Source organism: Corvus hawaiiensis, chromosome 4, assembly GCF_020740725.1.
Source record: "Corvus hawaiiensis isolate bCorHaw1 chromosome 4, bCorHaw1.pri.cur, whole genome shotgun sequence".
NCBI lineage: Eukaryota > Metazoa > Chordata > Aves > Passeriformes > Corvidae > Corvus > Corvus hawaiiensis.
This window is the reverse complement of record NC_063216.1, coordinates 35072413-35097655: the sequence shown is the minus strand read 5'-3', so window position 1 is coordinate 35097655 and position 25243 is coordinate 35072413. Positions and strand designations below refer to the sequence as shown.

The following is a 25243-nucleotide window of genomic DNA, read 5'->3' as shown; positions in this document are numbered from 1 at the left end:
ACAGAAGTTATCCATGCTAGTAGCAGATCCAGGATGTAGGCCAGCTAACCCCAAACAGACATTTGTAAGGAGAAGAGAGGGTTAATGGTGCTTACCCACTCTGAAGAACATGTTACCAGCCCTGGACCCAACTTTGGCTTACATTCAACACAGAAACTACTTTTAAAACAGTTTTTTTATGACTCAGTTTGGTGAAAAAGTTGAATTCTGAACCATTCTCCAGCCATGTCGCAGAGGGACAATACCAGTTACTAACCACTGAAATCACCGTCTGTTGGAAAACATAGTTTTAATAGATATTCTTCATCTTACATAAGAGCACAATAAATACACCACAGTCTATAGAAATTTCAGATGACACTAGAGTAAGAAGAAGTGAAAGAGGGAGAATACCAATAGACTACATAACCATACCCCTGAATTTCATGAAAAAACACTCCCTACTGCAACCACTACAAGCTGTCATTTACACATTTCAGGTTGGCCTTGCCAAAAGCTTTTAAGCTTTTTGGTTGGTTGGTTTGTTGGTTTTGTGAGGGAGAGGGCTTGGGGAATGGAAGAGACTAGAGATACAAGAAATGAAGGGAAGCAATTAGATGGGTTCCCAGAAAAGATACTTGGACTCCTAGACAAGATGCATACACAAAAAGGATGAGAAGGAATTTTTTCATCACTTTCCTTCCCTCCAATAAAGAAGCTTTGTTGCTATTTAAGCTGACTGGTTGCTCAAGCAAGTAGCTTAATAAGGCTTGTAGAGAAAACCAGTGGTATGAGTTGCTAGCTGTAAGTGGCTAAGCAGGCATCAGTCAATACACAAGCTGGCTCTTACAGTGGTTCTACACACTGGAATTTCATGTTACTAAAGGACAGGAATTAAAGAAGTTAGAAAACCGTGTTGCCTAATGTCTGATAACAATCAGCAAAGAGAAGTTATGGAGATACTCATAATTAGTGCTGTCATTTGCTCTCAACCTCCTACTTCATTCTGGTTATTTCCATGAAAACACACATCAACGCATTACTAAAATTAAGGTTACAATTGTTACATCAGAGACTTGTTTCTAAAAGTCACTCCAAATGCAATTTCATCTTAAATTGGCCACGTAAGGCCACCCACATAACACAAATAAAAACAGTCAGCAAATAGAAGGAAAAAAAACCAAAAAACAAACCAAAAAAAAAAACCCTTGTGAATTCTCCCTCTTTACTGTTAAATCTGTCAGACTGGTGAAGACAAATTGTCAATTCTGGATTCAATATTTTTAAATAAGATTGTCACAGAGAAATGAAAACACAGCAAAATAAACTATACAAAGGCAAAGTAGAATAACAAAAAATATTTTACTAAAACATAAGATTTACAGGAGATTTTCCAGACAAGCCATACAAAATGGTCACAAGCTTTTTCTTGGAGGGATTTTTCTACACTTGACAGCAGAATCACAATAGTATTAGTGAAGGTGATGGATGTTTAATGTTCCCATTTTTTGTTCAAACAATGAAGCTTGTCCATCTACAGCATCTAAGTTAGACTGGGCTAGAGGGTATATTCTAAAGTATAACTGGTTAGCTGCTTTTACCAATGCAATTAGCATCACCATAAAAAGGGAGGAGGAGCCCACAAAATTAAAACAAAAAGCCCTGCAGCTAACCCTGCCTACCTTCATTCACAGTGCTTATACTTAAACCATGACGGGAAAAATGATTAAAAGCAGAGATGTGCTGCTGCTTTCAAACAATTTCACAACAATCCAGATGATACTTCTAGCCTCTGCTCATGCGGTACAATAGTGAATTAGGACAAGACACAGATTTGCTAATGTGCATTTAATCACCAAAGGACTGAAGATGTCTGGGCTTTTATTCTGTAATGTTTCTAAGACTGTGTCCATTAAATGCAAACAAAAAAAGGAAGAGGTCTTGGCAGAACAGGAGAAGTGATGCAGACTTGATGTTCATAGCGCATTTAAATATTATTCATGGCATATAGCCTAGTCCATGCTCTGGCTGTAAAGAAAAAGAAATACATTTAAGAAAAGATGCAGTTTTCAGGTTTGATTAAAGTAATTTTAAATTCATATTCTTAAAGATCTCTTTTATACCACTGCTGCAAGCACAGAAAATATATCAGTTCTAAGACTGTAAGTGCAATTTTGAATTCCGGCAGCTGCCAACTTTTGTATATTATAGAAGCAGTCTGACAGCAGTTGATCCAAAAGTGAAGAGGCATAACATAGTAACTGTTCCATTCCCCTGTAGCCTGCAACAGATGCAACATCAAAGAGAAGAACTTTCTGGAACCTGTTAATCTGTTCCTTAAGCTGTAGAGGACAAGCAGTAGAACACTCCTTCATTTCACCACAACTCCAAAATAGACAGGTTAGCAAATTAGGACCATCAAAACTCAAGATAAGGCAGAACAAGAGAGCTTTTTCTTCTATCAAGCCTTGCAGACTTAAAAACAGACCACTGCAGGCACATTCAGGGCACCTGGACTATGACTGTATGCAGTAATTTTTTGTTTCTGCAAATTGAAGACATAAAACTAGAGGTTAGGAGTTACATACCCCAGCCAGTGAGTAATAAGCTATTCCTAAAACTAGAAAAAAAGAAAAGGTAGAAGATACGTCACCTGTTTCTATGGCTTGGGCTTCATTGGTCTTCCATTGCTCAGCTACATCATTTGCTAGTGGATCATCTGGATTGGGAGCACTTAACAAAGCCTGGATTGATAGCAGAACTGTACGAATCTGCAAAGCTGGAGACCATTTATCTGAAGAGACATTTACAGCACTATGAAACACCATATTCACCAGAGTCTACAGAAACAGCAAGTTTTTCCAGATTAAAGAAGCAGCAAGATATTCTTTAAACATATGAAAACTCTTTTTAGGGTCAACTTACAAATTTCTGTACTTATTATGATAAAAAGAAGGAAAACACAGCAGCACTTACCTTTCAAAATATCTAAACATATTCTTCCCAGCTTGTCTACATTAGGATGGTAAATTTTGGTCATGAAACGTACTTTAGGAGCTGCCATTGGATATTCTTCTGGAAGGAATAGTTCAAGTTTAAATGTCCCACCCTCAAAGGGGGAATCCTGTGGACCTGCAATGACCACATGAAAATAGCGTGCGTTGCTTTCATCTGGCTCCGCTTTTATCCCAGGGACTGGCTCTGCCAGCAAGCGCTGGGTTTCCTAGAAGAAAAGGAGGCAATGTAACTAATAAAACCCATCTAAAATAAACATCACCTGTACAAACAATTTTAAAAGCAACAAGCGTTCATTTAGCCTATATTCACAGAAACGATGTTCAACAAATACCTTTAAGTCAAAGAACATCTACAGAAAGAAGACGAGGCTGTGGTAAACTGGTACCCATCTCCTCTCAGATCCTCACCTGCTGTGTGCTTCTGTAACACACAGTAATAGAAAACTCAGCTGTCCTCAAACTTCTTACCTTTTGATTGAACTATTGCCAAGCTGCTATATTTTTTTCAATATACTTAAAAGCACTTTAAAGAATACCACAATGAAAACATCAAAAACATTTCCTATTCTACCTTAAATAGAAACTCCCATAAGTGAAAAGCCAAAGGGATTAATCACCCGCACAAAGTGTTCAAGGTTTACTCCTAACAAGAGTGGTCTGGTTTATTAAGCTGAACATTTGTACTGGAATCAGATCTAACTCCAAAGAATTTAAAAGTGCTACTCTGCTGCAACATTAAATGAGTATTTTAAGGATGTTTTATATATTTAGACATATATATGCATAAATAGCTTTGGCGTAAGCACTTTCAGCCTACTTATAACCATGTTTAAAGTCACACTAACAGACAGTAGGAGACAGCCAAGATGCTCTGTAAGCAGCAAAATTAGGGAAGGCCAGTCTCCTACAGTGACTTGGTTTCTCTGTTGCTCCATTCTTCTGCCAATGCTACCTTAGGCACCAAGCTGTGACCATAGCTAAGAGCTGCCCATCTTGTTAATGCACTGAGCAGACAGACCAAGCCCTGTACATCTTTGCCTTTCCTCTGCTACCTGTCTTCACAAGTCTTATGGGCACCATTCTGGTTCTTATAAAAAAGATCCCAAGGCCAAAATGGGCAAAAGGACACTAGGCAGGGACAAAAAAATCCTGCTAAAGCCTTATTTCCTCATGCAATTTTAGTCTCATTTTCTGCTTTCCTTCTAAGCTTGCTTTTACTATGTACAGTTAATTTTTTCACCACCTTTCTGTGTTGGCTTTCACAAAGAAAAATTATCCTGTTTCTATTGACAGAAGATGGCAACTTGTAGGTGTAACATTAATTTATTATTTCAGTTTTATAGCATATTTATTCCATATATCTACAACAGCACTAATTTAAAAATCACAGAATGGTCTGAATTGGAAGGGACCTCAAATATCATCTGGTTCCAACCCCGCCATGGTCAAGGACACTTTCCACTAGACCAGCTTGCTCACAGCCCCATCCAACCTGGCTTTAAATGCTTCCACCTACTGGGCATCCACAATTTCTCTGCACAACCTGTTCCACTGCCTTACCACCCTCACAGTAAAGAATTTCTTCTAACATCTTATCTAAACCCACTTTCAGTTTGGAGCCATTTTTCCTTGTTCTGTCAGTATTCGCCCTTGTAGTCAGCCTCTCTCCAATACAGTAAGTCTCTCTTTAACACAAGCACAAAACAGACAGATTACCTCTACTTGGCTAAATAAATTCTTCAAACATAACTGGACTGCTACATTACTCTTGTAGAGGTAAGTGTACACAGCATTTAAGTAATAGAGCTGTCTTGATGCAGTTAAATAACAACTCATTTTACAAAAACTGATCAATATATAAAGAAGTGAAGCCACGGTAATTAATTCCAAAAACCAATTACTCATCGCTGAATTGTCAAGGTCCTACAAATCATAATATTGAATTTATTACTATGTACATATGCAAACCTAAAAATAAATGTATCCAGTGTGCTTCCTTGCTGTGATTACATATTGTCTACTTATCTGCATAGACATTAGCTGCCCAGCGCCACTTACACACCTCACTGGAAGGCCTTCCAAGCTTCTTAGAGCTGTCTACATTTACTTCTGTGAGTATATTTTAAATGATCCGCAATTTTATAACTTACTCATTTGTATTCTGCTGGCTACTTATTTGTACACTAATTGTGTAAAAAAGCAGTTATAACAAATTCTGATAGTTTACATTCAGTGGTATGGAAAAGTCAGTAAGAAACTACAGATTATCCCTGTATGTGCATAAAACATTCTCAGTTTCTTTCAGCAAGCTGTCAGAAGGAGTGCTGCCCCAGGTAAATAGGACAATTTGGGTTTCTGCCTATGAAGAACAATATAGTTTTTGACAGTTCTGGCAGAGGAAAGTGTCTTGTACCAAATACAAACTAATGCTAGCCAACTGGAAACTTAAAAATAAGGAACTTACGGAAAAAGACCAATTTTTAAACTTCTTCACAGCTAGACTGCCAGAGATGTGCTTGTAAGCCAATCGTGGCTTTGGTTCTGATGGGCATGCTCAAAGACTTTAATATTAAGGATAACACATTTCAATAGCTGGACCGATCTCAGCAGTCCCCAGCTCCCCCTCAGTCACCCTCAGTCCCCGGACTGCCTCCCTAGTTATGCCAGTATGCTGACTGTAACTATACTGGGCAGCCAATCCTGGCTTAAAATAACCCAGAATCAGCAGTTCTCTGGCAGCAGCATCAGCACTTCTACCTGCCAGAGTATCTGAGGGAGCAATGCCTGGCTGCAAGCTGCACGTTCTGCCACTAAAAACCATTTGTCAGTAAACAATGGGAGAGCCCATGTATGAGAAAAACAATTCTTTCAATGCAGGCACCCTATAATACTGAAGGGGCTATCCACTGTGAGCATGCCACCCCGCTGTGAGGAGCCAATTCAGTTTTGCTATGCGTCAACAATGGTTGTCGGAGGCATGTGGAGGAGAGGTGCACATGTGCCACATGCAGGAGGCAACTAGAAGAAGCCTTGTCTCTGGGAGGACTTCGCCTGCCAACACCGCCCACGAGGCAGGCAGTGGGAGATACTATGGAGGGGCTTCTCCCATCAGGTCGCAAAGAGGTCTCCACCAATGGAGGGCACAGAAAGGCTGCACTGGGCCAGCGGTTCCTTGTTAGGGCAGACTTTGGGAGGGGCCCGGGGGGTATAAAAACTAACTGCTGGGGTTGCTCGCTCCCTCCCTTGCCCTGGCCCCAGGCTGCCTTCTGGCTCTCCTGCCCTCGCACCTGTCCTGCCTTCCCGCGTCCCTGACCGCCGCCTTGCCCGGGCTGCCCGCTCCCTTCCCCGCCGCCCCGATCCAGCCCGTCGCCGCGACCCTGTCCAGGGTCCTGCTCCTCCCGTGCGGGCGCCCTCTCACCGCGTGTCCGGGGCCGTCGCCGCGGGAGCCGCGCCCCGCCGGGAGCCGCGCAGGCCGGCAGCGGCACAGCCCCGCCTGGACACCGACAGCGCTGCCCCGCCCTGCTGCGGGAAACGCCCTCTGCTGCTCTCTGTCCCCTCTCTCTCTGCTCTCCCCTGTCCCTTTTCCATTTTCCTCTCTTCTTTGCTGTCTCCTCCAGGCGTCTTTCGCTCGGGCAACTCCTTTTCCTTCTCCTTTTGTTATCAATAAACGGCTCTCAGATACAGTGTTTGCCTCGTTTGGCTTCATTCCGCTCCCGACCATCCATTTTTAAAAGAACTCTCCGCAGTTCCCCACAGTGGAACGCGACACCCGCTCAGAAAGCCCTTCGTGCCTCCACATTCCGTGACTGTGGTTATCTCGCTATAAAACACCACAGAAAAGGGGAGTGCAGAGAAAAGCGTTTATGCTGCATACAGCCCCATATGAGTACTGAGCCTACTCTGAGCCCATAGAGGCCCCTTGGGCCACATTAATATTAGATGAAAATTCCTTTAAGCAAGCACACCTTGCCTCCTGCTCTGTGCACGGAGCTCCACCACTATCGGTGTAACTGAAGCTGTTTTCAAACAGAAATGAGGATGAATACCTGCAAGAAACCTGTGAGGGAAGTGGTTGACACTCATCTTTCACACCTGCCAGGCTCTGGCGCAGCAGAGAGCAAGCACCAGGCTAAACTTCTTCGATACACTCAAAATGACAGGCCATGACCCCGTGAACGCACATCACTGCCTTTGTGCAAAAGCTTCAGAAAACACATCTTTTTACAACTGTGTAACACAGACAAGCTTGTTAGACTGCGAAAAAAGTAGCGACAATGCCATTTATTGAGAGAATGTGCAATGTTTGTACTTAAATACATCAACAGTTCCTAAATTCCAACAATAAGTAAGGGTTTTGTCCTGCAATTATGAAGACATTAACAATAATATCTTAAATATATTTTGGGGGACACCATGGAAAAGGAACAGAAAATGAGAAATTGATCGAAAAGTTACACTGTAAGGTCTAAGCATATAAAATGCTTAAACATACACATAGGCCCAGTTCTAAGGTGATTACAGGGACTTGATTTCCACATTTTAGGGTAAGATGGACAGTTCCAGACATGCTGGTAATAAAATAAATTTGATTTGCTGTAAAACTTGCAAAAATAAGTAATATTCGAGAGAAAAAAATTGTGAGCATACAGGCAACACTATGCACCTGGTCAGGAAGCGGACTTGCTTAAAGGTTTTAATTCCTTCTAAGCGTATGTCACCAATTAAAAAAAAAAATCAAACACAACAAGCAAACAAAAAACAAACAAACAAAACCCTGCCCCCCATACATCACCCACAAGAATGATGAGATGTGGATGAAACAAGGAAATGTTTAACTACATATTGATCTTATTCTGTAATTCCCAGAGGATGGCTACCCAATGAAAATAAGTCTCTCAAACATGTTTAAATAAATAAATGTTTAATTTCTTTTTATTACACTTTTAACTTCTCAACTTTTTTAACTAATCAAGATGATCAAACACATGCAATAATTGACTTTCCATGTATTTTTACGCAGTCTTTCTTACACTTCTTTAATTACACATCTGTTACTTCCCCTTTTTCCTCCAAAACTGTCTTTAAACCCTTTGTCCAATTTCAACTGTTCCGTACGTTTTGTAAGCTGTCAGTGGCTAAGACTAACCAAGCTCAGTGCTACTGGAAATGAAGACATGAACAACTCCAGTACTACTACTGCTGTATGGCCTGTTTATGCCAACCCAGTATAATACCATTCTTGCCCAGCAAAAATCCCTGACAGTAAGGATAAAAAGAGCTGGAACACCCATATATAAACATACTAGAAAGGAAAAATAATAAATTCAGAGAAAACCAGGTTTTGCAGTTCTGTTGCTCACAATAAATGCTTTTACAATAGAACAGTTAATTTTGTCTTCAACTAGAATACCAACTCCCACCAATAAGTGTTCCAGAACAGTACTTTGTAGTGGTTTTTTATTAGCTCTCATCTAGCACACTGAAGTTTCACAGAAGATATTTCAGGGCATATTTTGAAAGCTCTAAAGCTTTCAATTAAGTTTCCCATGCTGCCGTAGGCAGTTATTTCTATTTGTCATACTCTGCAATGTTTTTAGATTGAGATTTCTTCTCACTCCTGCATTTACTCCACTTTTTCAATTCCAAGTAATGTAATAATTTCCACTGACTAAAATAAATTAATAAACCCAAAAGGAAGATACATGCCAGTCTGTACTTGAAAAAAACCAAATCTGTCAATTGCAACTGGTTATGCCTCCCCCCTTTTTATGCCTCCCCTTTTTTATTTTTAATTAAGTGGTTAGAAAACACAGAAATGTTGAAGGTGTTTTGACAAGCAAAAGCAAAGCCTTCCTTATTAACACAGGTGGCCTGAAACAGAGTGACAGATGATACTGATGGGACAGATGGTGTAGCTGACATTCTGCATAGTTATTCTTCTATGAAGATGTTAAATTGAAAACTAATTGTACCTGAGGGAGAAGAAGCCCTCAGCCTGTTTTTACCGTAACATGTGAGGATAGGAAGCCTCGGGAAGAGAGAGCACTGTGCTCTTTAGAAGAGACCAGCAAGCAGGAGGTGGGGATGAGGGCTTTTGAGGCTGCCAAGACTAAGAGAAGCCACACACTGAAGAGAGATCGATCTGCAGGGAAGTATGTTTCATTCATTCTTTGAGGTTTTGCTTGGTTATCCTGCTTTCAGTCAAAGGGAAAGAAAAGTTACTGAAAAGCAGACATAATCACCAGGATTCACCTTGTTCATGCACACAGAGTAAGACAGAGCACTTCTTTAAGGAAGTAAATTGAACAGCCCAGAACATACACATGCTTCCACACATACATACAGGAAAATCAGCTGCTAATGAACATGGAGATAGGAGCAAGCATACAAAGGAGGAATCCATCAGAAATATACTATTTTAATCACTTTCTGTCTTGAAGAAGTGTTTACAAAAGCCTCAAGCTGCCAAGGCCTCCGTCAAAACAACTAAAAAAAGATTTCTGTATGCTACCCTTTTGAAAAACAAAAAGCTATTTCAGATGTCTTGCTTGCTATCAACAGACTAAGGCAGGACCAAACAAATAACTACAAAAAAACCAGTGCCAAAATACAAAAGTGGCAAATGACTGCAATCAGAAGACTCACCTATGCAAGTACTTGCAAAAAAACCCAAACATTATTTCTTACCTAGCAGAGCCACTGCAGCTGAACTGTAAAGCTTTTCTGTCTGACAGAGACCACTCCAGTACCGAAGGAAGAAATTCTGGCATGGGCTTAGGCAATTTTTAAAGCTTCTTCATTGCTTTTTAGAAAGGAGTACTATTCTTTGCTTGGAAAAACAGTGCAATTCTGTTCCCTGTGCTATGGCAATAATTAATCACCACAAATTTTACACTGCCTGCCAAGAGACGTGGCTAAAACAGTTAGGAAGAAATCAATATCTAGCACCTATAAAATATGTGAACTTTAAAGCTACTGTGTGAAGGCCACTAAAATTTAAGAGAAGCTTGCTTGCAAAGTCAGCACAAAGTAGCTCAAAGAAGAGATCCAAGCTCCATATCTCTAGACAAATGTGCTTTGCTTAGTAATTCAGCTACCTGCATTACATTTTCTTGATACCCCAGTTTTCTTATTTCACATTCAATATTATTGCTATACAGATACCTTTAATAAATAAAACGTGCTCCTTATTAATCCACAAATTAAATACTGTGGTCTCAGTGAGTGTTACACTTTTTTATAGAATGGTCTTCTGCTCTACATTGGCCTTTAATACCAGCTGTGAAATCACCTAGTGAACTTTGTAAAATCCATTAGAACAAACATAGCTTAGAGAAATCGCAACACCTTACAGAGTCTGAATATTGCAAGGTGATAAATGATCAACCACTGCAGAAAAGAAAAGAAAAATACAAACTTGTGCTGCCTTTCCAGTTCAGCCTATTATACACTTTTACTTTTGCCTGTATAGCTGTCTCTTGACCTCATGGTCTAACATAGCACATAGCCAATTTGGAAGAAAAGGAAGGGAAAAATTCATAAAAGAGAGAAGAGTCCCTGATGCAGCGCACCGTATGTTCCACGCAAACAGCTGCGCCAACAAAATGCAGGGTGCAAACACATGCTCCCAGAAGGATGGGAGAAGATTCCTTTTGATGAAAGGGCTGGTTTAAAGAGTTGGGACTGCAGTGTTAATCACAGTGGGATACCGGCGTAACAGATTACTATTCTGTAACCAACCTAAAAAGGAAATGCAGAGCCTTCCTCCTTATTACAAAGGGAGAAGATTAACTACCAACTGGGCTAATTTCAGTAACAACAGATGGTAAACGACTAAATTAAAAGTCTTCATCCATCTATAAAAGTCTTAAGCACCAAAGACTCTGCATATCTTACTTGTTATAAACAGTTATCTAAGAACCTTTTATAGCACTAAGACTACAGAAAAGCATCCTTATGGCTAGCAACTTTATGCTAGTACCTTAAAAAGAGAGATAACATCATTCACAGGCTGACATATCCGTGATAAAATTATTCTGAAACTTCAAAACACAAAACATCAATAATGGCCTCTTACATAAAGAGAAAATACTGCAGGTCTTAAAGCCGTTAATATTTAAAATGGCACAATACTACATCTTTATACAAAGTCTCAGGGGAATGATTCTTTCCTCATATTTTCAGTAGCACATTTACTAGCTCAATTCACTAAGCAGTAGTGAAGCAATTTTCCTTCAATATCGCCTACTAAGATGGAGGTTACATTCTTACAACTTTGTCAGGCCAAGGCAAGGTACAAGTCCTCTCTAATCTATGTCAGACAGCGAGGAAGTGCAGGTAGTATCCACCCTTACTTGTAGGTTCAATTAACCCTAGCTTTATTCTGAACAGATCAGGGAAGATAGATATTGGATGAGGACCTATCTACAACAGGAATTACAGCTCAAGTATGCGTTTTTATTGCTGCCACCTTGCCAGAAATCACCATCCTGAAAATCTACTGAGAAAGTAAACCCTGTCAGCACTCTCAAGGCAACTCCGGAAAAGTGAGCTGGGTCTTCTTAACTAGATCTTAAATCCGAAAAATGCTGACTGACAACACAAAAACTCTGCTGCCATCCAGCAGAGGACAGTAACTTCCAATAGAAACCACGGAACAGCGGCATTGGCTGTCGGTAAAAGCATCTTCCACCAGTACAAATGAACAAAATCCGCACGTGCCTTGACACATTTCTTCCACAGGTCCTACAAGTGAAGGTCTCCAGATAGCCGGCTACAAAACAAACTTTTTGGTAACCCTGGCCATTTATAAAAGGAACAACAGGATGCAATGCAACACTGTATGAATAGTTCCAAAATGGCCAAAGAGAAGCATTAGTCGTAAAACGAAAAAGGTACCCCAACTGAAAGAAATCCACATCAGTTTGCCCCAATTTTTTTTGTATTTGGTATGATTGAATTTAACTGCATTACCAACTAAGCACATGTACAGCGTGTATGTGTCAAGTTGCTGGCAGCAGAGATGATCCAGGGGACCTCAATGGGGAGAGGCCAGGAGCTGTACCTCACCAGACACACACAGCTCCAAAAACATGCCACAGGACATGGGTGAACCCATCAGCCAAGCTGGTGGCACACCTGGGAAAATGTATTTAAGAAAGGACAGAAGACGACGCCACACAGAAAGAACAGCAAGGGATAAAAAAAAAAAATAAGTTTGTGAGCAAAACTAGTGTGAACACCAAGGTCAGAGAAGGATGGTAAGGACAAGCTCCAGGCACTGGTGCAAAGACTCTCTGTAGCCTATGAAAGACCACAGTGGAGCAGATACCCACTCTGTAGCCCGTGGAGTGCACCACTCTGGAGCACAGAAAAAGTGTGAGGAGGAAGGAATAGTACAGAGGAGCTGTTGTGGACTGACCATAAATCCCCATTCTCCATCCCCTTGCATTCATCAGGGACAGGGGAGTTGGGGAGTAAGGAGTGAAGGACTGAAGTTGAGTATTAGAAAAGTGCTGTTTTAATTCTTTGTTTCTCACATCCAATTCTATCTCACCTGGAAGCAAATTAATTAATTAATTTGCCCCAAGTTGAGTCTGTTTTGCCATGGTGATTATCACTATATGATCTCTCTCTCTTTGTTTTGACCCATGAGCTTTTCCTTATTTTTTTCTCCCTGCCTGGTTGAGGTAGGGAGAGAGTGTGGCTGGGTGAGCATCTGGCCAAGGTCAGCCCATCTCAGCATAAATCACACAGTAATTTTTAATCTGTGTTTGAGTTGTTGCATCCAGAACCACTTTTAGAGAGAATGTAGTAGACAGTTTCAGACTCCACGGATGATATTGAAAATTAAGAACTTTTGAGAAAGAGATGACAGACTTAAATTTAAAACCACTAGCTCCATTTCCTGCTACAGTTGAAATGATAACACTTATCACTTGCAGAGTACCACACATAACAATTTATGTGGGAGAAAATGTGATGAGGAAAAAGAGAGATCTTTCAGTTTAACTGATTGCTCATCAGTCATTTCAGCATTTGCTTCCTAAGGGAGATCAGACATTTGCTGCCAAATCCCCCAGGAAGATTTCTAAAACAGATGAAGAGACACTACCAATAGCAAAAAGCAGAGAGGGTTGTTTTGTTTTTTTTTTAATTACACTTAAGTTCCACTAATTTTTAATCATTGAGAGTGGAAGTCCTTTTGTTTCATTCTTCATTGGCTGTTGAGTTTTCAATTAAGTCAGATTGCTTTTCTACCCACCATTTCAGCATGGTTCTCAGTCCTTCTTGATTAATTTCACATAACTACCTCCCCCATTTCCTTTCCTCACAAAATGCAAGTTTGCCTGAATGGGAAGTTCTAACTTCTCAGCAGCAGTGCTAATTTGAACAGTCATCCTTCCATGTACTCCCTTCATCAGCCCAAGTGTTTGCAAAGTCAAATAACAGATGAGATCACAGAACTGATTTGGCTTAAGAAATAACCTTTACTGCAGAGTTCTGAGCCAGATCTCAGTCTAAATTCACCTCAGTGGCACAAAACTTTTTGTGCCAGCAGAGTCCAAGCTGAATCTGTTCATACAGTAAGGCTGTTCAACCTGAATCAGAATCATAGAACAACGTGTGTTGGAACGGACCTTAAAGATCACCTAGTCCAACTCCGCTGCTATGGGCAGGGACACCTCCCACAAGGCCAGGTTGCTCAGAGCTGCATCCAGCCTAGCCTTGAACACTTCCAGGGACAGGGCATCCACAACTTCACTGGGCAACTTGTTTGAGTGCCTCGCCACCCTCACAGTAAAGAATTTCTTCCTTACATCTAATCTAAACCTGCCCTCTCTCACTTTGAAGCCATTCCCCCTTGTCCTATCCCTATATGCCCTTGTAAGAAGACCCTTTCCAGCTCTTTTGTAGGCCTGCTTTAGGTACTGGGAGGCTGCTACAAGAATGAGCCAGATTAATCACTTCACAAACTTCTGGTAATCTAACTTCACTAGATGGTAACTTCTTCACCTTGTGCAGCTCTGCAAAAAAAAGTAGTACAAAACTAGCTTTGGCATTTCAATTCAGACTATACAGAGGATACATTTCTTTCATACTTTCATTCTGATCACAGGTAACCCTTGCCAGTTACCAGTGCCATTACCTTCCAACTTCATCCAATAGTCCAGATTAATTTGGGGGTATGAAATAGAAACTAAAGGTTTTAGCTGCACAGGGCAAAACTTAAGGCAGTATACTGGCACATTGACGAGTTATAATTACTTGCCAAATGACACTTCTTTCCTGCCTGAGTGTGATAAGGGGGAAGATTGCACTGATCTCCTTCACCAAGAAGTGATAAATTGCACACAAGAAGGTAAAAAACCATTCATGTTTTTACTTTGATTTTTGAGGGGGAGGCAGTAGGAAAAAGTGAAACTTATCAGTCAAAACTGCCTTCTACATATAGGATAAAGCTGCCTCACAAAACTACAAAGGCTTAATTCAAAACTTAATATAACATTACATCACATTTTGGCACAAATTCTTCCAGGGTCTATCAATTCATTAGCTACAATTATGTAAAGAACTGGCTGTAACCAGCATTACTGAAAATAAATTGGTTACCTAAGCAGATGTCATATAGTCAGAGAGATTTCAGAATGTTTACATTAAAATTGTATCATTGTAAAATAACTTCATTGAAGAAAATCTTCTGAAAATAACATTACCTTTTAGGACAAAGAAAAAAAGAATTAGCAGCAAAGCCCATCAAACTGTAAAGCAAGGGTCAAACATCATAAACAGAAGGCTACACTTTGGTTCACAAAAGCTGGCCTCCACATGAATTCTCTTCCTTGCCATATAATCCCCAAGTGTCAGCATTCCACATACCCCCACGTCCTGGACTCATTACTGGGCTAATGTCTCCCGTACACTAATGCTTCTACCACCCTGCAGGTTACCAGACCCCATCACCAACCCCAACTGTATGTAACACCACCTCCCAAAACAAAGGCAAGAAAATACATTCCAAGTGTCAACATGTCAAAGGCACCAGCTGTAAAAAATAAAGAATAAAACAGTGGTACAGCAGATCTAGAAAACATTAACTAGTACTCAATATATGGACAGTTGTCCAGCAAATTGAAACTACAGCTCTGCTACGCAAGCACTGTGAATGAACTCTGGATTGTTCACAATCCTCTCACACACTTCTGGCTCTTCCAGCTCCCATCACCACACAATTTTAACCACTGCAAAACCACCTGCAACAAGATGAAGACAAATGTACTCCAAGTTAACAGACCCTTCCAAGAAGGAAAAAAAAAAAAAAAAACAACCCTCCAGAATCTACCCACTCTTGGAAGAAGACTTTGTAGCCAAATAGTAACACGAAGAGGGGCATTTTAAGGTCAGCAGCACTCTCCTCCAAGAATGACCTCATCCTCAAATTTTCCACAGCAGATCACAGATTTTGGAACTGTGAATCTGAGATCCTATGCAAATTCCTAGAGGATTATCTATGTACTAGCACAGATAGAGCTTTTCATGGTGCATCTCCAGCTATAGTAAAGTGAGGCCTAACTGAATTCACTAAGCTAAGAGTGTAAACCATTCCTGCAGTTACACTGACAGAGCACATTTGCATTGGAGGCTTGCATTAATACAGTGCAGAGTGAACTATCAAAGTGTGGTTAAAGCAAACAGTAATTCATGCTGAGCTTCTGTCCAAATGCCATTTGTACTGCATTTGCATGGCAAGGTTCTGGGTACTGGGGGGAGCCCACAGAGGCGCTTCTGCGAGAAGCTGCCAGAAGCTTCCCCCGTGCCCAACAGAGCCAGAGCCAGCCAGCTCCAAGATGGACCTGCCGCTGGCCAAGGCTGAGCCCATCAGCAATGGTGGTAGCACCTCTGAGGTAACATATTTAAGAAAGCAAAAAAACCCAACAACCTAGGCATGAGCAGCCAGAGAAATGAGATTATGTGAGAATAACTCTACAGACACCAAGGTGAGTGCAGAAGTAGAGGGAGGAGGTACTCCAGGTACCAGGGCAGAGACTCCCCTGCAACCCACATGATGCAGGCTGTCCCCCTGCAGCCCACAGATGACCCCATACTGAAGCAGGTGGATGTGCCCAAAGGAGACTGTGACCCCATGGGAAGCCTACAGTGGAGCAAGTTCCTGACAGGTCCTGTGAAGAGAGAAGCCCACGTTGGAGCAGCTGTACTGGCAGGACGTGTGACCTATGTGGTGTGAACTTGTGACCCACACTGAAGCACCATGTTCCTGAAGGATTGCACCCTGTGGAAAGGACCCAGACGTTGGAGAAGTTCATGGAGGAACCCCATGCTGGAGCAGGGGAAGAGTATAGAGAGTCCTGTCCCTGGGGAGGAAGGAGCAGCAGTGAAAACGTGTGATGCACTGAACAGAACCCCCATTTCACTGCACCACTGAGGGGTAGGAGAGAGAAAAATCAGGAATTAAGTTGAGCCCAGGAAGAAGGGGATGGGGTGGGGGGAGGTGTTTTAAGATTTAGGTTTAATTTCTCATTACCCTACTCGGATTTGATAGGTAATAAATGATATTAATTTCCCCAAGTCAAGTCTGTTTTGCTCAGGACTATACTGGGTGGGTGATCCCTCCCTGTGATTCTCTTGACCCTGGAGCCTTTGGTTGTATTTTGCCTGCCATGCCCAGCTGAGGAGGGGAGGGATAGAGCGACGTCCAGCCATGGTCAACCCACCATACCATCTATGGCAAAATTTGCAACTTCCACAGTTCCAAATTTGCAATCTCACTATTAATCCACCAGTCCCATGTAACTACAAAAATGTGGGTTTGTTTTGTACTATTCCACAAAACAAATGTTGATAATACTCTGAAAGCCATCTAAACATAACAGGTAAGTACAGTATAAAACAACTGCATGCAAAGCAATAATAATCCATTGGTTCACTACAGGTTTTTGCCTCAAAGTTGCTCAAGTATTATACAAGACGGTCCAAACAAGATTATTGCCTCTATCTGGTTTACTTGCTTGGGTTTTCCTCAGTTTTTATTCTACAGGGTCTACTGAAAGCTTCTTTAAGGAAAAGGTTGTGAAAAGTTACCAGTGTCCTCTTAAAGACCTGTTATTAACACTCCACATTTTCTTTTTAAAACTTAACCTAATTAGACCTAAGTGAAAAATTTTCTTATTCTCTGCGTCTAAGCCTTCTTCTCAGCTTCCCTCCCATACCTGCACAAAACATCTGTCCTGCCTTCAGGCTTCCAATACCTGCCTATGTACCCCTCCCACTGTCCCAGCCAGTCCATGCTATATTGGTCACCTGGCCAGAAGACGCCATGAGGGTTGCAAAACAGCACATGTATTATCTTTATACCTTTCTATATGGTGAGGAGCAGGCAAAGGTGGTTTTAAGAACAGTACAAAAACACTTCTGAAAATTCCCAAAATTTTCACTCTTCTGTCAAATTGGAAGTTATCCACAAGATTCAAACTGCATACAAGGTGCAAAAAGACACGACATTCTCTGACAAACGCCAAGGAACAGCATTCTCCAGAAACAATGTTTTCTGTGCCTAACCACCATCCAAAGGAATACAAAACACCACAAAAAGATATTAGGTTTATCTCAAGTCTTTTTTATTTAATTTTTTTTCTATTCAGGAAATAAAAATGTGGTCAGAAATGTGAAAGAAATCAAAAAGTAGCAGTGACTTAAATTTTCATGCGGAGACAGAAGTCCATGCCTCAAAAACCCACAGATTTCAAGAAAAAGTAAGAAACTTCAAGCTGGCTGCCAGTAATATTTTTAAAGAACTTCTAGAAAGTTCCAGTTGCAGGCTAAATACCTGATTTATACTTAAAAAAAATAAACCCAAACATATAAAGCTGATTATATTGACTTCTAATATAGAATGCTGTAAGTGCCTAGCATCACACACACCAAGAGAATCTCCATAAAACCTCCCAGAAATTTTACATGTTGAAGCAGCATTTTGTAGCTGGCAGTCCAAGTGTTCCCAGAGTCTCAAAAAATACAGCAAGCAGGAGTTCACTGCAGATAATGGAAATAGCTTCACATAGTAAATAGCAAGGAATGCGTATCTCAGACACCACAGTATTGTGCAGGGGAGGAAATCAAAGCCTCTGTAATTTAACTCTGATAAATGCGTTAGAAAAAAAAAATCTGAAGGAGCCTCAGATACTGCTTCAGATGGTTACTTCATGATAGGAGCAGCTGCAGTGAGTGTAACAGAAGCGCTACTAATAACTGGCTACAGTCAACTTATAGACCTGTGCATCAAATCATGAATGATAAGATCACTGCAGCAATGAAAACAGCAGAAGGAAAAAACATTTTAAAAGATGATATAGGGCAGTATTGTCCATCCCATTGAGATACACTGACTGCACTTGACACAGCAATGAGGTGGACTGAATGTCAGCCAAGAAAAAAATTCAGATGCAATTCAATTTCTTTCTCGACTGGAGGTACGTGACTTTGCAACACAGGAAAGAATTGATGTAATAAGTACTCGAAAGTAAAAGTCACTGGGCTTATTTATTGTCTGTTGCAAAGGCTCACCTTCTAATACTGGAAATAGTCACTTTTTGGAAAAAAGTTTACAGCATCAAAACCACACATCTATGTAAATGTGCCAAAACCACATTTTAATTTAATTGATTTTTTTTTGCCAAGATGATTCTCATAGGACCCCTGGTGTTGAACTACAGAGCAAAAAAATAATACCTCTTCTCTGTTCACAAGATACAAGGTTTTCCAATTCTGATTATGCCTTTAAAGATTCAAAACTATATCAATGTTTTCTACTCACCATTTGGGATTGCTAACAATCATAATTCTAAAGCAAGTCATCTTTCGAGCTTACAGACCATTCCCACATGCACTTTATTAAAGTCTGTTTCTAAGTAATCTGAGGACAGCAAATTGGGAATAATTCTGTATATTTGCAACAACTGCTTTGCAACACCCATATTGTCACCTTTTCACTGAATTTGAAGAAAGTATTGGAAATATATACAGAGCTCTTGCAGTGACAAGGAAAGCTCCTACTGTCCTCCTGGGCTGGATGACAGCCTGCGCATAGCAAAGACGGAGGCTGAGGAGTACAGGGCTGCAAGTCAACCTGAGAGCCCGGCCATCTGCCAGCAATCGCTCAAGACAGGGAATGCCAACTGCATTTGGAGCAGCCAGGCTCAGGACTTCATTATAGTCCAAATGCACTCTCCTAGCCCCAAGCAGCCATCGACGGTCTCCCTTGGATGACAACACAAAGCGTGCATGTAGAGAAAAGGGAGAAGGTATTTTCCTAAAAGTAACCTAAGCAATTTATCATAAAATTTATTACTGTGCATAACATGAAGATTTAATTTTCTTTACTGGAGTTATTTTACCATTACTCAGCTCTTTCCTCTCTCTTCCATTTCCTTTCCTGATCTTTCAAATTCACACTAGCAAGTGAGTTCACTCCCTTCCCCCCCTCCACCCCCCCGCTAAGGCACCCAGAATAGGAAATTTAACACTAAAATCGACATTGGCATGATAGCAAAGATCAAAACAATCCTCACTCAAGACTCCTGAAGACTTAAGCAGGTGTATTTCTGGGTCTGCACCTCTGCAGCTGTGATATTTCAAAATATGACTTTGCACGTTTTTGAGGCTGCAGTAACTAGTCAGACTCAAGTCCTGGATCATACGCACATCTGGCAACCTAAGGTACACACTGCACAGGAGCTGAACAGCTGATCATCTAACACAACCAAGCCAAGATTTAAAAGCTCTAGACTAGCTGCAGACAACCTACAATGCACACATGAAAATACCCAACCCACCATACATACCACCGTATAACTGATAATCCCAAAAATGTCTAAGGGGGATCCTTCATAAAAAATCTGGAGTTTCTAGGACACTCTTTTGCCCTCCACCTTTCTTCTCCAGGAGATCACCACACATCTTTGAAGTGAGTTGTGTAAATTATGCCAGCGTTTTTTTCTACAAAAGCATGAGGAAAACAAAAGCACCAAGAAGAAAATTTATGCACCAGCATAAGTGGGTGCACTTCTCGGTTGCATTCTGGGGAATTGTCAAGAGCAATGAAAAATTTAACACAGACACCAGCCTCATGACTGAGCTCTTACTGCAACTCTGTGATAAATACCAGTTCCACTGTATTATGAATCACTGTTCCCTCTCACACCTGAAATACATTCAGCTTAGCATGCTGTGCACTGAGGCAGCTGGATGAGCATCAAAATCTGAAAGATTGGTCTTCTTTATTTTTATTGCTTACAATTCTGAGCACTAATCATAGTCTAGTTCTGTTTCATGGAAGATAAACACTACTCCTGCCTTATTTTACCTCATTATCTCTATCACCTACTTGATAACTTGACGTGTTAGACAAAATAGTTGTATTTTTTCATCCATTATTTAACATTTTCTACATCCATTTATTTACAATGGTTGCCAACCGAGAAAGCTTCACGGTATTATAAATGAAGACCCACTCACTGCAACGAGCGATGAAGATGCTCTCATTTCCTACGAGGGCTAACGAACCCTACTGGAATCACTTAATAACTTTTGTAAAAGGAATGATCACTCATTCGAGGGCTTCAGTTCACACCATTACAAATCGAGCAGGAGACAGCAGCCCAGCAGGAACAACCGCATGAGCTACAGGACCGAGCTATGTTTTGATAGCTTGCAATGCAGCTACCTGTATCTCCAGTAAGTGACTCCAAATTATTCAAGTCTGAAGCTGGAACTGAATTCGGAGGATCTACTGAGAGTACCTCAAAATTAAGAGCCCTTGCAAAGCTTGGCAAATCAAAGCCGAAACACGACACTGAACCGCCAGCATGACACGTTAATACGGTACGGGCCGACAGCTCCGAGCAAATGTAGCAGCAAGCAGGCTGACCCAGCGTGTACCACCGGTGCGAATGTCCCGACGCATACACACAGCTGAAGGCCAGGTTTAACTGCCCGCTGTGGCTTGTCCCTCACCGCACAGGAGGAACCCGAGCACGGCGCCACCGCCGCCGTCCCCCGGCCCAAGCACGCCGAAAGCTGTGCCGGGTAGCCGGGGCCTGGCGGAAGCCCCCGGTGAGGAGCCGCATGGCCGGCAGAAGACGGTGCGGGGGTGTGCCCAGCGCCTTTCGAGCTCCAGGCCCCGGAGGGCGCGCAGATACCAGCGCTCGGCAGCACCGGGGGCCGAGGGGCGCCGCCGCCGCCCGGGCAATCCCCGCGATGGGCGCGGGCCCGCGCCCGCCAGGAGGGCCCGGCCGCTCCCGCCGCCCGCGCACGCCGACACAGCGCGCGGGGGCCCCCGCGGCGGCGGCGGCGGGAAGCGGCGGGAAGCGGGCGCGGCGGCAGCGAGGCGCCCCTCGCTCGGCAAGGCGGGAGGAGGCCGGGGAGGCGGCCCTGCCCCGGCGCGGCCCTGCTCCAGGGCACCGGAAGCAGCGCCCGGCGCGGCGCAGCGCTACCCTCCCCGCGGGACCCTGGCCCGGCGTGCCCGCCCCCCCCGGCGGGGCATGGCGGGGCGGAGCGGAGCGCGGCGCGGAGGGCGCGCGGCGGTACCTTGATGATCCTACGGGGCAGCCCGGCCATCTTGTCTCGTCGGTGCAGGCTCGGGGCGCGCCTCCGCTCGGGGCGCGCGCACGGCCGGAAAGACCCGCGCCGCGCTTCCTGTGGCGCCGCCCCGCGCGCGTGACGCCGGGAAATGTAGGACAAAGCGTCGGTGTGTAGGGTCAGCACCCAGCGCGGAGCGAGTGAAACTATCGTCAGCGGGGCCCGCGCACTACTGTCAGCGCGAAACGTCTGCCCTTCGCTGACTTTTAGGTTCTGTGAGCGGCCCTAAACCTGTCACAAAGATATCTTAGAGCATCAGTATATGAAAGACAAGGACCTACTGATAGGGCCACAAAAGTGATGAGAGGTCTGGCACATCTCTCTTACGAGGAAAGACCGAGGGAGCTGGGCCTGTTTAATCTAGAGAGGAAAAGACTGAGATCTCATCAATACATAAAAATATCTCAAAGGCAGGTGTCAAGAGAATAGTGCCAGACTCTTTTAAGTGGCGCCCAGCAACAAGACAAAGAGTAATGGTCATGAACTAAAACACGGGAAGTTCCACCTCAGCGTGAGGAAGAACTTGACATTGAGGGTGGCAGAGCACTGGAACAGGCTGCCCAGGGGAGGTCGTGGAGTCTCCCTCTCTGGAGACATTCCAAACCCACCTGGATGTGTTCCTGTGTCACCTGCTCGTGGTGACCCTGCATTGGCTGGGAGGTTAGAAATACGATCTTCCAGCCCTAACAATCCTGTGATCTCTGTCTTAATGACACCTGGTTAGTGAACCTCCTTCCTTCTCAGCAGAAAGAGGAACATTGTAAACGTTGGAGTGTAACTACTGCACAAGCTTACTAGGACATTACTACAGCTGCATAGTAACATTTAAGAATGTCTGTTGTTATTTATGAGAAATGTGAGGAATGAGACAACTCTAAGAAAAAATAATTTATTAAAAACAGAAAAATTGAAAAATCACAAAAATTAGAAAAATATAAAAATTTGGGATCCTAGTGGCTCAAGAGGTATGCCCCAGGAGCACAGGGATTAGAGATCTTCAGGCTTAGACAGCACCGGACCTCTGGTGGAGGAACTTGCAGTGCTGGGCTGACTTTTAGCTAATCCAAAAGTCAAGAATAATTATTATTAAAGGCACCTTAATAGGAGTAAGGCTGTAGTACCCAGGACAGACACCCACCATTGCTGATCGATACCAGTCTCTCCGCTACGCTAAACCGTGCCTCGTTGTTTTATAGTGCCTTTGCTCCGCCCCAGTCCGCCCACAGCCCACCCCTTTGGTCCAAAGTGATTGGTGCTTTCCTTTTGACAGATCATCTCTGTCTACCAATAGCTCGTCGTTGTCAGGGGGTAGTATCAGCTGAAGCAAGGGTGCTAACATGCCCTCATTAAGATTCAGGTTGCCACGGAGCTTGCCTGCAGAATAACGGCTATGGGTCTAAAAATAGCTGTTGGCTGTTAGAAACTGGGGCTTTGGAGTTGGTCCTGGGTCTAAGGTGCAAAGTAGAAACCCTTAAAAAATATTAAAATACATCTGATACATCTTAAAACATTTGTAAAAGTATACAATGAACATGGGAAAAATAACTCTTATAGTGTACAAGTGGCTTAAAGTTTGAAAAGGGATTTTTAACTGGGAAACTTTTAACTGGGGAATTTTAACTGGAACTAGTGCAAATAAACTGCTTTGAACCATTTAGAACACTAATAACAGAACTTGATTTCTGTACCTGGGCTGATGGGTTAACATTCAATTAAAACATATTTAACTCAAAATTAACTCATTAAAGCACTTAACATGCAAAGACCAAGATAATTAGGGATTTCATGTATGACAGGAAATAAAAGCACAGAAAGATGAACGTATTTCCCATAGGTTACTCAGCAGGCTAGCAGCACAGCCAGGAATAGAACCCTATGTACGTATGATTCCCTGTCAAGTGTTTTCTTCTGGTTTTAAACAGGACATAATTTTTGTGTATTCTGGTAGAAAGTTCTCTGGCAATGGCAAATCTAGGAGAAAGACTCCATGACTCCAACACTTGTTTAGACATCAAAGCAGCTTCACTCAAGACAAAAGGAATTGAAAAACCATGTATTTTGTTATAGTGCATGCTGAATTATTTATCTTTTTTTGTTTCTGCATTCACACCTTTTTTTTTTTCCTTTCTTTTACACTTTTTCTTTTTTACACTGAATACTGTCCATTAAAGGACTAGCATACGCAGAAGAAAACATGGGTGTAGGCTCTATGGGAGTAAGATGCCACTCAGTTTCTTGAAAGTCTGTGAGGAGCAGCAACAGAGTGAAGCACAGTTGGCTCAAATAAATGCTCATCGGTGTTGCGTTTAGTGGTCCCTTTCAAGTGTCGTAGACCAGGAATCTTGCTTCAGTCTGAAGTTGCAGCAAGTCAATCTGGCTTGTTATGTTTTGATATCTTTTGTTGCACAACAAGTGGTCTGTCACATCCTGGGAGTTTGCATTGCAGCTTTCTTTCTGTCTCCTTTTATGAAAAGGCTTTTGAAGTCCACTTGACCAGGAAATGGCAGTGAACAAAACCATTGATTTCTGTTGTCATATCTACAAAGATTTAGATTGTTCCCCTAAGTCATTTTAGCTTCTAGAAGGACTGCTGCAGAGATCCCTGAGTATCCATATCAGGTTGGAAAAGCCATCTAAACTGGCAACTCCAGAATATCGACTGTAGACTTTGCTTCTTTGCACTTCCTCTCTACCAAGGGATGTCTTCCAAGAAAAGCTGTAGTAAAAATTGTCCTTCTTTTATAGCATTCTCAAATTCCCAAAGACAGCAACTTAATCCTCTGAATCAGAGCTGGAACAAGGCATGTAAGTGCCAGGGGAGATTATTCTCCCCAAGCTAGCCACACCCCATAGAAATTCTTGCATCCTTCAGGTGCCTTCCCAACCTAATGACCTTCTAGCATCCACCCCTGTCCTTCAGGATTTTCCACAGTGCTGCCATAACTAGGTTCTGGACCATAGCCGGCATTGCTCTGTGTGCATATCCTCCATCTGGCATGTGACTTGGAAGGCATCCTTGGAGAAGCATCATGGGCAATCCAGCCTAGCATGCTTCTGCTTCCCTGGGTAGAACAGTACTTCAGCACTCCTGCTCTGCAGTGCAAGGTTGTTCTTAAAATGTGTTTATTCTTCTCTGCCAGATTATTTATTTTGAGCAGTATAATGATTCTTTATCCATACAGTTTTTCAAAGTCACATATACCATTAAACATAACACAATTCCCTTAAAAACACCTAAAACTTTTTAAAGTTTCTTGAAGGGCATGGGAGGGAGGACAGAGAAGAGAAAAGGAAAGAAGAAAAAGCAGATACAAAAAACTAGCTTCCCATAATGCTACAACTGTAGTTTGTCAAACCTTCCAGAGTATTTAATCAATCCTTTTTTTATTATTATTTGTCTTGCAAAATAAAGGTTTGATGGGAAAAAAAAATCCTTCTTTCCTCCCAAGTATTGTAAGTAGTGAAGTCATGCATCCTCGTGTAGACAGCTGCCCTCCCTGACTCAGCCTGGTGTTGTTTTTGCTAGGTTGAAATATTTAGATGCTATGTCTTTGTTTAAATTAAATTGAAATCTTTCCTTAAGACTCACTGCC

At 42.3% G+C, this 25243-nt stretch overlaps 1 protein-coding gene across 1 annotated transcript; it reads right to left on the bottom strand.

Moving 5' to 3' along the window:
- Nucleotides 1-1322: 1322 nt before the first annotated feature.
- Nucleotides 1323-21704, bottom strand: UBE2N (ubiquitin conjugating enzyme E2 N). Its single transcript, XM_048300051.1, has 4 exons — nucleotides 21600-21704; nucleotides 2956-3202; nucleotides 2633-2773; nucleotides 1323-2007 (listed from the first exon to the last, which is right to left on the bottom strand). The coding sequence occupies exons 1-4, from the start codon at nucleotides 21627-21629 to the stop codon at nucleotides 1967-1969; spliced, it is 459 nt and encodes a 152-aa protein (XP_048156008.1). The 5' UTR covers nucleotides 21630-21704; the 3' UTR covers nucleotides 1323-1966.
- Nucleotides 21705-25243: the final 3539 nt, after the last annotated feature.